This window comes from Typopeltis vanoorti, chromosome 14 (assembly GCF_054136105.1).
Source record: "Typopeltis vanoorti isolate ZY-2024b chromosome 14, IOZ_Tvanoo_1.0, whole genome shotgun sequence".
Lineage (NCBI taxonomy): Eukaryota > Metazoa > Arthropoda > Arachnida > Uropygi > Thelyphonidae > Typopeltis > Typopeltis vanoorti.
In genome coordinates this window covers 47,843,148-47,860,000 of record NC_143562.1, presented here as the reverse complement: position 1 = coordinate 47,860,000, position 16,853 = coordinate 47,843,148, and the positions used below count along the sequence as shown (strand labels likewise).

Sequence of the window (16,853 nt, the reverse complement as noted above, 5' to 3'; positions counted from 1 at the left end):
GCAGGACACCTACACAGGGGGATAATACTAAAACGTTTCTTTCAGCATTTAAACAAATGTTTTTTGAAGCCTTCTTCTCCACGAATATCATTATTACAATCTATCTACAATTCCTGGTTGAATAAGGAAACATCATCACAACATCTTACAAACATAGGATCAAAAACACACCGAGCAAGAGAGAGAGAGAGAGAGAGAGAAAGAGAGAGAGAAATGAACGATTTTTTATCAGTACTTTGACATTTGATTAAGTCACGATTGCATATGTAAACTCTCTGCCTGAATAGACACAGACTCTAAAGTAATTCACATTTCATTTTTTTGTATTTAAAATGCTATTTTAATAAACCAAATGTAAACAAAATTAAATAAAAGTATATCACTGTGGCAGCTGAGTGCTTTGAGTGACACGACCATTTGAAAAAGAGAACCTAATTGACATAATCCCAAACCATAACAGACCAGATAAACACATGACAGGAAAAAACTACCATCCCAAGAAACAACAAACCCCTTCAGCTTTGCATACATTCCACCGAATACAAACTTTCCAAATCAAGCGACCATAACGAAATTATCTTTGGATGAAACCTTCCTTAAGCTATCTGAAAAGAACATTACAGATGCAGACCAGACAGAATTAAAAGCAGCTCGCTGCAGTAAATAAGAAGTATGACAAACAAAAATCACAACTAATGTTGGAAAGCAATTGACCATACAGCGAAAACATAGCCAATGCTCCTGCATAACAGCAAAGCCCTACCACTACTTAGCCCTACACAATCACTCTGAATAACCGCTAGGGAGATTGATTACTGCCTCATCAGCGGGCTAGAATCCCGACGACAGCATAATTAAACCATATTTTTAATAACGATGTTGTTAGGATTCAACCACTGCTAAAGTTATACAAAACATAAAGCAACGAACCATGAAGCGCAGATAACAATTCTGTCAGTAAATGGAACACTCCACTGCGAAACAAGTTAGTTCTACATTGTATATACCAGGGATGGGCAAGTTCGGTAATAAGAGCCACATATAATACTTTTCATACATTTTTAATGTTTAAGAGCCGCAAAAAATATTATTTTCTGGAAGAATACAGCGATCATAGTAGTCACTTTTTGAACTAATTTTGGCGGGAGCGACACGGGCCATCAAATGTCGAAACACTTTTTACCAACCAAATACGATAATAAAATCCATGTTAACAACACTTTTAATCCAGTACCATTTAAAAGCTAAAAATTTAAAGTTTCAAAATATCTGTTTTTTTACTTATCTTTAAAGCATTTACGAAATAAAATATTCTAATATTGGTACATACTATACTACTATAGATTATTAATATAAAATTTCAGGAAAAATGGTAATGAAAACAATATTGTCTTGGGAGCCGCAAAGAGTAGCTTTGGGAGCCGCAGGGTGCCCACCATTGGTATATACACGTACTTTACCATTATTCAGAAAGAGTAATACTGTTGGAAAACAACGTTCACTTCATATAAAATTCTACCAATCATTGGAGACACTGGCCATAAGCATTGCATTACTCTCCTGCTATACAACTGCATGGATAAGGAGTTACAATAGATACAACATATTTTTACTACAGCTACAAAATATTGATATATTTCCTGGATGTGCAAGCTGTGCCTGCTACAATATAAGCACTAGGAAGCCAGTCCACTTAATGAACATATAAATACCTTAGGATGAGCAGTTGGTAATTCAAGTTCTGCACTTCATGGAAAGTCATCTTAGCAATGCCAACAATGATCACATCATAGATATAGGAGACTTTAACTGTAACCTGGACCCACAGCGAATCGACATTCAATGTGAAGAACATTGAATGTCGATTAGACTTGCTCAACTTCTTGACGAAACCAACTATCACCATGCAATGACTATTGATTAAGCACTAAAATACACAAAAAAAAACAAACCTTTTCCTGAAGAAGAGCCAAGGGCAGCTCTTTAAAAGTTCTATATTAAGCAAGTCTTCACAAATATTATGCTTGTAAACATATCATGTCCTGGCAGGCATCTCCATATTCCATCTCAGATATCAGACCATAAATCCATTAAAAGATGTTGAGGAGAACGAAGAGAAGATATCACAGGTTAACGAAGAATAACAGTAACTTTCTGATGTAGCCGAAAAGCTCCTCAAATTTGTAATATATTCTTCAAAGCAAAACTCGTGATTTCTTTCCTATTCTTCCTATTTTCGTTTACGTTTCATAGCCGATTTTTATCCGACTATATTCGAGTTTTTGCGACTCGAATAAAAACAAAATAAAATAAAAATCTGCATTATAAGTAAACTACATTTGATATTTCAATGAGATAGATTAATTTTATAGCCCAATTAGTCTAGAGTTTTGCATTTGCAATGTGATAATGATCTACTTAAAGACCAAAATGTGCATATATTATAATATATGAATGTTTTTGAAAATATTGATCAAAAATCAATATGCATATTGATTTTAAACCAGGAACCTCTCCATAACACAATCATCGCGTAAGAAATGTTCTGAACGTGGCGTTTAAATAAATAATAACGACATAAATCAGCAAGAAAAGAATATCCCTTCCAGAGATATAGTAATATTGAGAAATATCCATTATTAATTTACCTACCGCAGCCATAAACGTATGAACTTCGTCCTCGATATATTTCATAGTAAGTGTTTTGTCCTGCAAATCGAGCAAGTGCTCCAAAAACATGCGTTTCTTTTTTCTTTTAATGTTCTCAGCATCATCATGAAATTGTTTTCCGTTTACTATCTCAGATGATTCCATGTGTTTACGTTTCTTTTCTCTAATAATAACCTGAAAAGAATGACATTGTTATTTAATTACGATGCTAAACGTTACGAATTCACCAAAGTATATAATGACTGTAATTTTACTTTTAAAACAATATTAAATTTGCAAATTTCTTATGTAGCCGATTCACGCTTGGTTAGTTACAGAGACTCAAATATCTTTTTTTTTACGATATTATTTCATCTAGCAATCAGAAAGCGTGCAATACGTAAAAAAACAAAAAACAGCCTTCAAGAATTTAAAAATATTACATGACAGCTCACAACGTTTTCTGTGTATGAATTTGCACTATAAATTAAATTTTTATACTTTCAGAGGAATTAAGCTTTTTTTTTTTTTTCGAAATCGCCCTTTGTTCAGTCATACGACCTGGATTATTTGATAAGCAAGGATAGCAGGGATTTCTTATAATTGCAATAAATAAGCTGGTTAAACGTATTTAGCGAGCAAGACATTGGGCGAGAGTTACTTGGTTTCCCACGATTTCTTATAATAAGAATAGCAGTGAAATTCCAGCTGTCATCCAGTCTTCAAATAAGACTTCTCGAAACAAATAATTAACTTATTAATTATTTGTTCCAAAATCCATGTCATTCATATTTTCAAGATTGACTCCAGATTTTTATAACTTGTGAACTGACTGTTTCTCTAGTACCAGTATTTTGCATTTCTTTCAATTCTGATTATATTATGTTAATTACGTAATGATTTTATTATGTTTAACAGAATTATCGGTGCAAAGTTAGGAAGAGCTCATGTTGGTTCCATCGAAATTCAATATTTCTTACGCATTCTTGTTTCATATATTATGATTTTCTGTGCAGTCAAAATACTCCTTTGCTTTAGACCTTCAATAATTTCAGCAATTGTTTTGCTCATCAAACGTGATTTATTTATAAGCTTTCATTTGATCCTACTAGTATTATGTTTCAGCTGTTCTTCTTTAATATTCTGTACTTTACTAAGATCAGCACTCAGACTGTTGATTTTGTCTCTTTCTAGCCGAATTTCCCGACATGCAAATAGCTTCATCTTCGACTTGTAATCTAGTAATCTATGACCAAACTTCATTGTTAGAAATCGATATGTTTTGCTATATAAGAGCTGTTTTTTTTTCAATTTAAACATTCGATCGTAATAAATTCTATTATTACATTCATTGTAGCCGACAGTTACGTTGAACTTCTAATGTTAGTAGAGTCTGTCGCTCATTTGTAGAGTTAATGTTCTCCAGTATGGCCGACTTTAATTCCCACTGCAGAGACTTCTCTCAGCCGAGTCTAAGATATTTCCTCAGCTTGATGATCATTGAGTTGAATTTCAAAGGACACAGCAACCCTGCAGATGAATCCTTGGACTGTCTGTTAATTAGTATGACACACCTGAAACTGGAGGTCATTAAATACTTTGTTTCTAATAGTAAAAACCGTTTGGTTCATAAGTCTTTGTTAGGTTATTGCAAACTGTAGGAACATTTGCTTCCAATTATTGTGTGTACAGTTTTAATATTTAAAAACATTCATAACTTCCTTGTTTTCATCTACAGTTCATTAATTTCAATTTTTCTTCCAGCTGATTGGCAACATCTGCCTCTATAGCTGGGTCTGCAGCCTACCTGTCACCTGATACCTAGGAGTCCCAACATCTTACTGAGTCATTAATGATTGCAGCTTTGATGGGAGTTAAGAGTACTGAAAATAGCACTTTGATATATTACAAAACGCATAACACTCTCGTAACATTCTGCAAAGCACTACTATCAGTATTTAAATATGTATCCATATATTTTTTTTTCTTAAATTGTCAGCGTCGTATATCAATGAGACCTTCAGACACCATATAAATCAAACATTAGTCTTAAAAGATGTATATACAGTCGATGCCTTCTAGATCGATATATTGCTGATTCCTTCATCATTATTCCCATAGTGTAGCAGAAATCGCATCTTATTGAATAGCTTTGAAAGATATGTTAATAACGCAGTCTAATTTTCCCTTCCCCTATATTTATAATTTACCTCTCTCACAAACCGACGCACAGTATTCAGATCTCTTGTGTAATTCCTTCCCATCCAAGTAAGTTTAAAAATCCGCTCATCATGCAACCAAGGCCGGAGAGCTCTGTATCCTACGGATTCAGTTAATCTGCAAAACAGAAAAGAAAATGAAAAAAGAAAAAATATATAAATAAACGTTTAGTGCGTGTTTGCTCGACGATATACAGGTATATTTTAATAATGTTTCTATTTTAAGAAATGAAAGCTTTCTTCATAAATATCACCGGAGCAATTAGGACAGGGAAAGAAAATACACTGTACATTCTCATGAAGAATATTTAATTGTAATAATTTAAAATCGCGAAGGGTCCGTTCATTGATTTTGTAATTATATCAATGTTTTGTTAAATGCCTCCATTATATATCGTTTGTATAACGAACGATGGATGTTTTTCCTTCTCATATTTTGTTCTGAAATTCTGCAAATGTTTTTATCATTAATTTATTTATTATCCCTATTTTTTAGAATCTGAAACTGGTTCTGCAAAAAATATCCTTTGGAATTATTGTATTAATTTTTTAATTAAAATTTATAATTATTTTGGGTATATTCTTCCTGGACATTATTATTATTATTATTATTATTATTATTATTATTATTATTATTATTACTTGGGATTTATCCGCCTCATTCATCTACACTTAATCCTCTTAATCAAAGACTGCAGATTATGTAACAAAATAGTCAATAAGGTATATAACAATAATGAAGATACTGATAACATTATTCAGATAAGCTCTGCAAAGCTTCGAGGAAGAAGCCACCCAAACAAAAAAGTAAATATCATAATCGATTTAATAAAAAATGAATCGTTGTAAATATGAATGTGAAAAAAGATGCAAAACACATTGTTAATATCATTATTTATGCAATTTAAATAAGATATTTTCCTAGCATTCTGTACAGGAAAAAAAATTATATAGATAGATAGATAATTGTGTAATCTATCCTGTGTAACTGAATAATTGTATGCACATACATGATAGTAAAATATTACTAAAATCGTTATTACTACTAACAACATACGAATTGTTGAACTACATGACTTGCGCACTGTACAAAGTATGCGATAAATTGGAATCTGAATTGAACCACAAGTAAAAAATTGTAGTAGTATCTTTTAAATTGTATGTAATTATTAATTATATGAAGAGCCAAAGGCTTCAATTCGGCGACATGAACTTATTTAATTAACTTAAATAAGTCCATATCGCTGAATTGAAGCCTTTGGCTCTTCATATAATTAGTAATTTATTAGGACACCTTCTTGACAATTCTCATAGAAGGGATGTAAGTTCTGTTCGCTACAAACTTGGTATTAACTAGGTGTACCTACTCACTGATAAGACCTCAATAAAGGTTGAAACCGGTCTGGGTAGTGACCTTCTCTCATAATGTAGAACAGTAATACAGCTCCTAAGAGCTGTGTTTTACATTATGGGAAAATACCAAGAATAGTGATCGGAGCTTGCTCCACTCTTTCTGTGAGTTGCCTCAGTTTGCACTGCCAAATAGGTCAGATGCTGCACTATCCAGGTATTTGCTTACGCTTGGAATCACCGAACTTTATATAGTTTCTATATTCGGCATGAAACTCTTTGAGTTTCTTATTCGGCTAAGAAACAATATGGGATGCAATATCCCTTAAGTTAAAAAGTATCTAATTATATTAAATTGTATGTATTATATAAATATGTGTATTATATAAATATGTGTATTATATGTATTATATAAATTGTATGTATAATTAAATTGTATGTATATGTATATAATTTATTTGACAGATAATAAAGTATTATTATTATTAAAATAATAATAATATTATTATTATTAAGAATCTTTGTACAGACAAAACGACAGTATTGTCTGCACAAATTTGAAAAGCATTTCAGACAGCGAAAACTATCGGGTAAGAATATTTCTTTAAAGATGCAATTATTCAATGCAAAGAAGTCTTAGAGAATGTTAGAGACATTACATATGATTTATTGTGCTTAATGACAGACACGAAGATCCTGAAAGAGACCTGTATAACAAAGCAGTAAGATCTGTATGTTTTAAAACAGTAATAATATTAGCATAAACATGACGATGATATCGTTGTTCTGTAATTTCATGGACCTGTAGACATATAGTAGACCACCCAGCTTTGAATCCTGCTTCACCTTATCCTATTGCCAAATGCATTAAGGTTTGGAATTTATTTTGAATGATGCGTGTGAAGAATTTATATCTATGACTTAGCAATGCTATGTCGATAACTTAGCAATGTCGATAATATTTGCACCCTTTTCAAAGTAGAAAAGGAATCATGCAAGGTTGCTCACTCTCACCAAATTTATTTATTAATCTATCTTGAAGATATATGCAAATATGAAGCTGAAGAACCAAGTCTACAAATAAATGGAACGAATATCAACTACATTAAATATGTAGACAATATTATTCTTGCAGTATATAAAGAACAATTGACAAAAAATGAATAAAATAAATAAATAAAACAAACTTTTAATTGAAGAATGAAAAACGTTTGGAAAGAAAATCTATGTAAGAAAAACTGAAACAATGAAAACAGGAGGGAGGAGAAAATTTCAATAAAATTTATAAATCACATACTTGAATAAGTAAAGCAATTTACATAACTTGACAGTCTCATTACTCACAACCTCGACGACACAAACAGTATAATACAGAGTTAAAAAAGGATAGTCTAATATGAATAAATTAAACAAAATATGGAAAAATAACAGCATTTCAGAGAGTTTCAAATTAAAACTCTACAATACTATTATTTTATCTGCAGCAACATATGGTGAAGAATATTCTGTATAAAGAAATACAGAAAATGAGGGTATTCGAAATGAAATACTTAAGAAATATAAATGACTCAGTGGTCACAACACAAAACAAATGAGTAAGTCAAACAAGAATTAAACTACATAGAAGATATCATAGCTATAATTCTTAAACAGCTATTAAGATGGTTTAAACTCCAGAGAATGTTCTTTGAAAGAACATTCTCCTCCAGAGAATGTTCTTTCAAAGATTACTAATTATAGTTTTGAAAGGAGTCATTACAGGCGGACGATCCAGAGATCGCAAAAAGAACTTGGCTGCCGTCTTTGAACGAAAGGTCACAATTATCAAGCTTCAGAGAGAGATGGCGGAAATGGCCAGAGATAGAACCAGAGGGTAAAGTAAATATAGCTGTTTATAATTAATGAATTTCATTAGGTCCCCTATACCTGCACTCTACATATAGAACTTGTGAAGTAGCATGACGTTCGTCAAGCAGGATTTACAATTTGTTACATATGCACAATAGCAAGGACGTTTTTTGTGTGAGATTCTCTTAAAAAATTCTGAAAGATTTCAGTTTAAAGAAGTAATGACCCAGATAAAAAAAAAGCGCCATCTGTTATTAAACGCTATTTAGAGATTATTATATTAAACATATTTAATTTTTTTTATTACACTGGTGATGTATAAGCCAAGAATGATACATAATTAAATAGTAATAGCGATCTGCCAGAAAAATTAACAGTACAAATATAAATTATGAGAACACTAAATAATTATAATAATCTGATTGATTATGGATATATCGATAATGAATCAGATTATTATAATTATAAACATGACTTCAAAACAAGCAGGTCATTGCTACATGCCACTAGGACTACAATCAAATACCAAATGTTGAAAAGTTACAAATCGAAAAATCACACGAGAAAAAAAGAAAATTAAAAACAAAGAAATTGTTAGTAGATATATATCTATTATAAGTAATATAAATAAACTATAAATAATAAATAAATATTCTTACAATGTAAATAAGAAATAAAAAATATATATATTAGTTTCCAAGTGATATTTGAATGAACATCGTGTATTGGAAAAAAATTAATAACATTTCATTAAAATCTTAATTTAAAGTAGGAAATCCTGATTTGAATTAAGATCTTTTAATGTAAATGTTTTATTCTGATTTTTTATATTTACAAGAAGCATTTTAATCAAAAGTTTGTTTTTTTCAAAAAAAAATGCCTAACTATAGCAAATACTTACGCATCTGTTGCAGTAGTAAATGGGGAAGATATATTATTCTGGGCTACACTTTCAATTCCCATGGAAGACTCTATAATAATAACAAAAAATAAACTCTATTTAAAATAAATTATGTAATGTAATGTACATTATTTCTTCCTGTTTTATTTTACCTTATTTCGAATATTGTGGACTACTACTACTGATCGGTGACGCGTACTCTATGAGTAGAGCCAATCCCGATGAAGTCGTGCAAGCTTTTCAAGCTGCAGCCTGTTTTCACTAAAGGATCACTGTTAACAATATCTCTAATATATATATTAAAAGGATACATTTCTAGTTGTAGGAGATGCCAAATAGGCCTACTACTTGATGATGAAGTTGGTGCAATACTGCATTGCTTAATGGGAAATGAAATGCATGTTGATATGCTTCATTCCCAGAGCAGGTTTCCATTTTTTACTTCCCTATTCTCAAAGATGCAAGAGAGAGCGTCTGCTACATCTCTAGACCATACCAAGCATACTATAGAGACTCAGAAACTTCACTCAGCTTAGAGGGTATATACACGTATCTAAATCAGTTACACAGGCTGGCAGTCAGGAAATATAAGGGAGTGCACCTGACCAGCTGGCACATATCAATAACTATAAATAACATTTATAGTTATTGATATGTTTCATATCAATCGCTACCATCTTCGATGCCACGTAGTGCAAGCGTTAAGCTGTTTAAGCAAGGGACACTGCTGAAGCCAGTTTATGATATGGAGATCAGATGCACTCTATGTGGGTAATATATATAGAATAATTCCTCTCACAGTATTTTTTTCTGCTTCTTTTTTTTTTGGCTTTGCAATAACAGAATTAAAGCACACCTAAGCAAATATGGTGTTCATTGCAGATATTATCTGGAATATTTCAAAAATTCTTCCGGAATTTTTTTTTTCCCAAATGCTCTGCACAACACAAACTTAAATGACATGCAAATCACCTGCTGACATTCAAACTTGATCCACTGTTTTGATTTTAACCAAATTTGTGTTAATAATCGCTGCCCATTCTAATTCTCCAAACATCCTGTGTGATTCCTTTGGCCGATTTGTCGGAATCATTCAGGATGCCGTTTAAACACTAAAACAGAAGTTTGTGACAAAGGTGTCACGTGTTTCTACTTTTCTGTGATTCGGTATTTCTTGCCAGAGGGTTTAAAATCTTGAATCTCTTCTTCTATTCCTTATCTGGCTGAAGATTTCCTACACTCATTACGTCTCTCTCTCTCTCTCTCTCAGTTCTGAAACGCATTCTCAGCTCCTTGGCTTCTTATCCATGAAACTTGATTTCCTGCAATCCAAATTTATTAACAGGTCCACTAATAGAGCTTGAAGAGAATAGAAGATATTTGCTGTAAGCAGTGCTCAAAAGGAAACCATTGATCTCACAATCAGAATTCCTGACGATCTTCTAAATTCACCCAACAGAATGGATATATATTTTCAATAGTTCTCTTTCCAGGTACATTGTTGAATTGACCGTTCTTCTTGTTAATTCATATTGCAACCGCATCCAGGTTTATTCTCTATTGGAATGTTCTCCTCTGCTCACTCACCATTCAGAGCCTCGTGTACACTAACACCACATCAATGACAAGTGGGAAGGTTTACTAGTGTTTTCTCCTCGTTTAAATGGTTATAATTCTCTTTTCATTTTCACGATTCAGATATTTGAATCTGGCTGCAGAAAGTATCCATGTGTAAATGGACCGCAGACAAATACTACAACTTCATTCCCACCCTGACTGTTGACAGAAAACAGTTGCAAATCGATCACTAACAGGATTATTTCAAACTTGAAAGAAGCTAATATAGAAATCTTCACCTATGTCAATGGCTGTCGTGCTCACTAAAGCTCTCAAGGGCTTCTGAGCGCATCGTTTGTCCATAAGTAGCTCCAACTTTTCATAGGTGGGAAATCACATAGTATATAAATACCGTGTGTAGGCTAAGCACTTTTCTGTATTTTTATTCATTTCTACCTAGTTCCAAACCACTGTTCTAGAGACCAAAGATGGAAGTGTTTCAAGCCAAATCTGACCTCCATATACGGGATATGGTCTCTCTGATACATGGCCAAGAAATTTATTATGACAATTCTGTAGAACGTTTTCTATTGTGAAAGCCTAAGCAATAGACATTGTGTCTGAAAGTTATATTTTGTACATGGAGCATAAATTAGAAACAAATTTTAATAAGAATTCATAATCTCATTTTCTTGATAGTCACAAAAGATTTAATACAATTAAAGTATTAAAATTTATATATTTTTAATCTTATTTATTTTTGAATTTCTTAATACTTTGAAACTGAGATTTGTACTTTTCAGAAGAAAGGAATTATTTAAGAGAATTAAAATATTTTCACCGCTTACCACATATTAAATCCAGAGCATATAAACTAGCATACTTCATAATATCCACCCATGGTAAGTGGGAATTCTTATCTAGATTCCTTATGAATATTTTGGAATGTTTGTTCACAATAGTAAAGAAGCCTTCCAAGATATGAAAATGAAATGTAGGAGCCAGCATTTTGCGGTGTGATTTCCACTCTTTTCCGCCGCTGAAATAAAAGAACACTTAAATCAACTGATTATAATTATTTGCAGATAATTTCTGATTTTGACAAGCTCGACAATAAAGAAAACTAAAATAATACTTTTTACCATATTAATCATTTAGAAAAGGAATTCATAATCTTATACTGTCGTAAATCCGAGGAATATGATTATGATTATCTGAGAAATATGATTATGATTATTAGAGAAATATTATTATGATTATCTGAGGCTGAGGAATATGATTATGATTTTCTCAGGAATATGATTATGATTATCTGGAGAATAGGATAGTGATTATCTGAGGAATGATTATGATTATCTGAGAAATATGATTATTTGAGGAAATGCAGACACTTTTTGCATTTCATGAATCAGAGTGCTTTCTTAGCGAATTTTCAAAGTAAGAGAAGATCGTGTCCATTTGCAGTACTCTTCAAGAATAAGATTCATTTCGGAAAACTATATTTAACACATATATATGTGTATGAATAAAGGAAAACGTTGCCATGATTGTACTATTTATTATGCTTGGAATTGACCCTAGTTAACAGAGAAAGAAAAAAAAGTATAACAGTTCTTTACTTTTTATTATTTAGAAAAGTAATCAATAATAAAAATATCGTATGCACAATTGCAATTATTGTTGTTGCTAATCACTATAAGTATAATTAATTATAATATTTCAGGATGTGCTGCAATCATCTATTGGAAATTATTGATTACTGTTGAGTGTAATGGGAAATAAAATAAAATACTCATAAATGATTGATAAAATATGTCTAAGACGGATTAAAATAATACTCCAGCATGAATACGTAATTCATGTTATAGATATAACATGAATTATATATAACAATTTTATAATGCACTAAAACTCCAAGAGAATGAGAAAGCATGAACTGGATGCCATAGTAGCAAGATTACTAAACATCGTGGAAAGGGATTTGGAATCAATTATGAAATTGTCTAGAATACAGCAGTAGGTATCTAGCATTCCTCCAAAATGGGGTGAAGGCCTAATAAGAATAAATCCCCAAAAGAGGTTAATATAAACACCCAAAAATTACAGAAAATCACTTTACTTCCATTCACGCTTAGAATGTATAATGGAGTATTTCAGACCAAATTAAACCACATGTTAAACCTCTTCTGATCATAAATTAAGCAGGCTTCTTGAACAAAAGAGCACTGTTGAACACATCCTCGACCGCAGAAGGTTACTAGAAGGAACAAAAGATAAAAACCTTATTTAATAATAAATTTTTCAAATGTCTTCGATTGAATATACAATTAAAGGATATTCAGAATTTTAAGCTAGAATTACCATGCAAGACTAATGGTTAGTGAAGCGATGAAGGGGTGTGTTCCAATTTCCATTGGAAATTTTCGATTAGACTCTTCACTAACATATCTTCTTTTTATTTGAGTTTTAATTCAGACTCACCAGAAATGGTCACGAAGTAACTCAGGTTTCAACAGGACATATCAGTAAAAGTAGTCTCCGTTTTGCAGATGATGCACTCTAACATTCAGATTTCTCAAAACCGCTTAGATAATTTATGTAAAATTACAGCAGTGATTGGAACGGCACTCAACAACAATACATCTAAAGAAGAGAATAGCAGGACATATTAGGCTAAACGTTGTTGCTCTTGAAAAAGAAAATTATTTTTCAGTTCCTTAGTTCCTACTGAGATATTCAAATTACCATTATGAAAAGAAGCAGTTTAAAAAAAGTCAGCTAAGGTGGATGGCACACAAAATTAGACATCCATCTTCACCTACGATCAGTGTTCCTGTAAACGTTACTGCTGCTGCGCCTTTGTAATATTTTCCTATTGGTATCATATATTTTATTATTTTTATTTTTTATTCTCCTTACTCTATTACTTTCTATCCTTTCTTATTTTTCTCTTACTTTACTCTAGTTTATCATTAATTCTTACTTTACTCTAGTTTATCTTTAATTTAATTTTCTCTGTCCTTTATTAACTCTACTCTAAGGATTAGTACTTTTCCGATACTGGAAAAGACCCTGAACTGAGGGTTAGGTCCCCGAACATTTCCGCGCAAATGGTCTTGATCTTCACATTAATGTTCACTCTTAATCTTCACGGGATATATACACACACACATACACATAATCCTGTTTTCAAAAAGCGGAACTGCTTCAGAACTAAAACGACTTTTATCACTGTCCTTGAATCTGGTATCTGGCTGACTCCAAGCACATTTAAAATCACTTACATTGTATACAATTCCTACATCAATACTGCGCCGATTTCTTTCAAAGGTTTTCACCTTGAATCCGACAATTTAAACATTTACTGTTTTGCATAAACTTGTATGATAATTTCTTAGAGTTAAATACGTGGGCTTTTATAATATTTACAACGTTAATACAAAAATTGTTTAGCTTGTTTACGAGTTGCGACCTCTGTAAAAGTCGATGCAAAAAAAAAAAGGAAAAATTCTGCTGCATCGAAATTTACACTCCTGCTCTCTGCAGACCAAGTAATGGATCCAGATGAAAATAAAGCTAAGAAAATAGTTTTGAATATTAATAATCAAACTTCCTTTTGAATATGAATGAAAACCTCATGAACTATCTGACATTTTCCATTTTGCGCAAAATAGTGCTACTCGGCTCATTCTCAAATAATAAAGTTTATCTCCATGAGTTATTATATGAATATTTATGTAGTTCGCTATTCAAAAATGAATAGATAATAATAATAATAATAATAATAATAATAATAATAATAATAATAATAATAATAATAATATAAAAGTGAGAAGTCTTCCTGGGAAAGTTTGAAAATAAAAAATAAAGAAATACGCATACCCTATGTTTTATTTTTACAAAAAGTGGAATTTAAAATAAAACGTTGACTGTATTTGATACAAATTTGAAGGAATATAAAACAAATAAAGTTAATAACCTTTCGAAATTTTCGCTAGCCGTTTATTCCTTTCGTAAATACAGATCAACACATTCATAATGTGTTAAGTAAATTCGCTTTTACATATTCATGAGAAATGTAAAAGCGAATTAATCTTTGATTAATACTAAATGTTTATACATATCAGTTAATAAAGATTTAATAAATTCATTTAAATTGGCCAGTTCGATCATTCATCTAATATTCTCTCTCTCTCTCTCTCTCTCTCACACAGAACAAATTAACTACTAGTTCCAAGAAATTAAATTAATTAATTGAAAACACGATTACGTTTATAATAAAAATTCTTCGAATTTGCAATGTCACAAGTTTAAAGATGTCTTAGTTAAGTTTTCCCAATTATTCTTTTTGATGTGATTAGTACTTTTACCAGAAAATGTAAGTACATACCAGGTAATCAATCCTTCCTCTGCCAACGGATGGAAAATTTTATAAACACTGCCCTTATCCATCGTGTTGTGGTGACTTAGAATTTTCTATAATGAAGACAAATATTTTTTTTTTCAATATTATGAAAATTACAATATATATTATATGGTAATTTAGTAAGTAGTCGAAAACTGAGAGACAGAACTTGAGTAAAAAGAAAATGAAATAACTTATGTGGATAATAATAACATCCTAAAATGCACTACTATTCAGGTTTTATACTTCACATCCAATGAGATATTCCGAATTGCCTGAAAACTATTCCGCATTTTGCCATGTGTCCATCACGTGCGTTTAGCTTTTTATCTTTTTTTTTTTTCACTAGCTTTGATTATAAAGATGTTAGTTCTTTAAATATCCTTTCCCAAGACTAATTATATGTATTTGATAATATATTATATATTAATATATATTCTTCACACAACGTTTTAATATTTTTAGGGGGGTTTACTTGGGACTGCATTGTAAGACATGATACCTATTAGTGTTTTCTATAAGAACCATTCCTATAAGCACTATTATTTTCTATAAGAACCATTCCTGAGTAACTTGGACATTATTTTTTAAGATTAAGGACGAAACAACTGAAACAACAACCGAAGTGTATTATATGCAGGGATTGGATAAAATAATGTGAACAGAGAGGAAATCGGCGACATGTCTTTATTAGTAAGGTGTGGGACCACCATTTGCCTTTAATACAGCTACCAACTGACTTGGAATAGATTCATACAATCTTCTTATAATGTTTGACCATTCGTCGATCAGAATATCTGCAATTGCTCGAGAGATGTTGGTTGAGGGAATCTGCTTCTCACTCTGCTCTCCAATATTGCCCACAGTGGTTCGATGATATTCAAGTCTGGTGATTGCGCTGGCCAGGGCAGATGTTAAAGTTTTTGGTGCTCCTCAAACCAAGACTGAACTGTTCTGGCTGTCCTGTGTGTAATGTTGATTCTCTGATTAAAGGTTTAGCAATCGCACATTGTTCATGTATGTTGGCTTTGTAAAGTTGTCTGCGGACTAATTTATGGAAATAGGCCGCTCTTCAAGGTAGAATTGAGTTCAGATGTCACTTTGCTGCAGTAGCGCAATCCTTGTTAGTGTTCGACGACCCCCTGTCATTCAATTTAGGGTTTCAGCCACTGTTATTATTCGCCGATGAAGTCTTGCAATGCTTTATGTACGAAGTAATAACGACGTCATTGCTCATGAATCACCGACCAAATGGTCTGTTCTAGTTGCAGACACTCCTACTAAAAGGGCTTCCACAGAAAGAACAAACGATATTCGTACTTTTTTTTAACAATGTAGTACTAAAAACATTAACCTCTATAAAAATGGTGTTCCCATGAAAAATGGGGAAAATGAGTTTCGTTAGAAAGGTTTGGAACCTGAATTATGAATTTTGTATTTTTTGTAACATACAAAATAGTATGTGAAATGAAATTTATCGTAACTAAATAATATAGTTTTGATGCAAATGCTCCATCGCCGAGATCCTATTTTGGCTAATTAACGCGATTAGTTAGAATATTATTAATTGCATTCATATGGCTCTTACTATAATAGATATCTTGGTGGATAAGGGATGGAAGGGGTGTTGAAGCTCAATAAATAACTCTCCCACACAAATGCCAACCTCACCTTCTGTGGTCCATCCTGTTCTAAAAGTACCAACGAGGCACTGGCGACCGAGTATGGATGGTATAGTCCTAACACCCTAACATAGTAAATGCTGTTAGATCTGCCTGTCCAGATGAGTTAGATAGCAGTCCTACCACTGCACTTACCCAGCTACAGGTTAGTGACCTGCCCTAGGGAAATAATAAAATACTTTCAAGTATCATCCAAAGAAAAGCTGGATGGACTATTAGGTAAAAGACCAGAATGCAGCAAA

The 16,853-nt window shown here is 32.0% G+C and overlaps 1 protein-coding gene across 1 annotated transcript in view; it reads right to left on the bottom strand.

Annotated features, from left to right (window-relative positions):
* The window catches only part of LOC150099431 (cytochrome P450 4C1-like), an 85,676-nt gene that overhangs the window by 8,510 nt on the left and 60,313 nt on the right, over positions 1-16,853 (bottom strand). Inside the window, exons 4-7 of the mRNA XM_090404345.1 lie at positions 11,373-11,563; positions 8,968-9,037; positions 4,860-4,986; positions 2,653-2,844 (exon numbers count right to left, since the gene is read on the bottom strand). Coding sequence (XP_090260471.1) covers positions 2,653-2,844; positions 4,860-4,986; positions 8,968-9,037; positions 11,373-11,563 — 580 coding nt within the window. The remainder of the gene's footprint in view (positions 1-2,652; positions 2,845-4,859; positions 4,987-8,967; positions 9,038-11,372; positions 11,564-16,853) is intronic.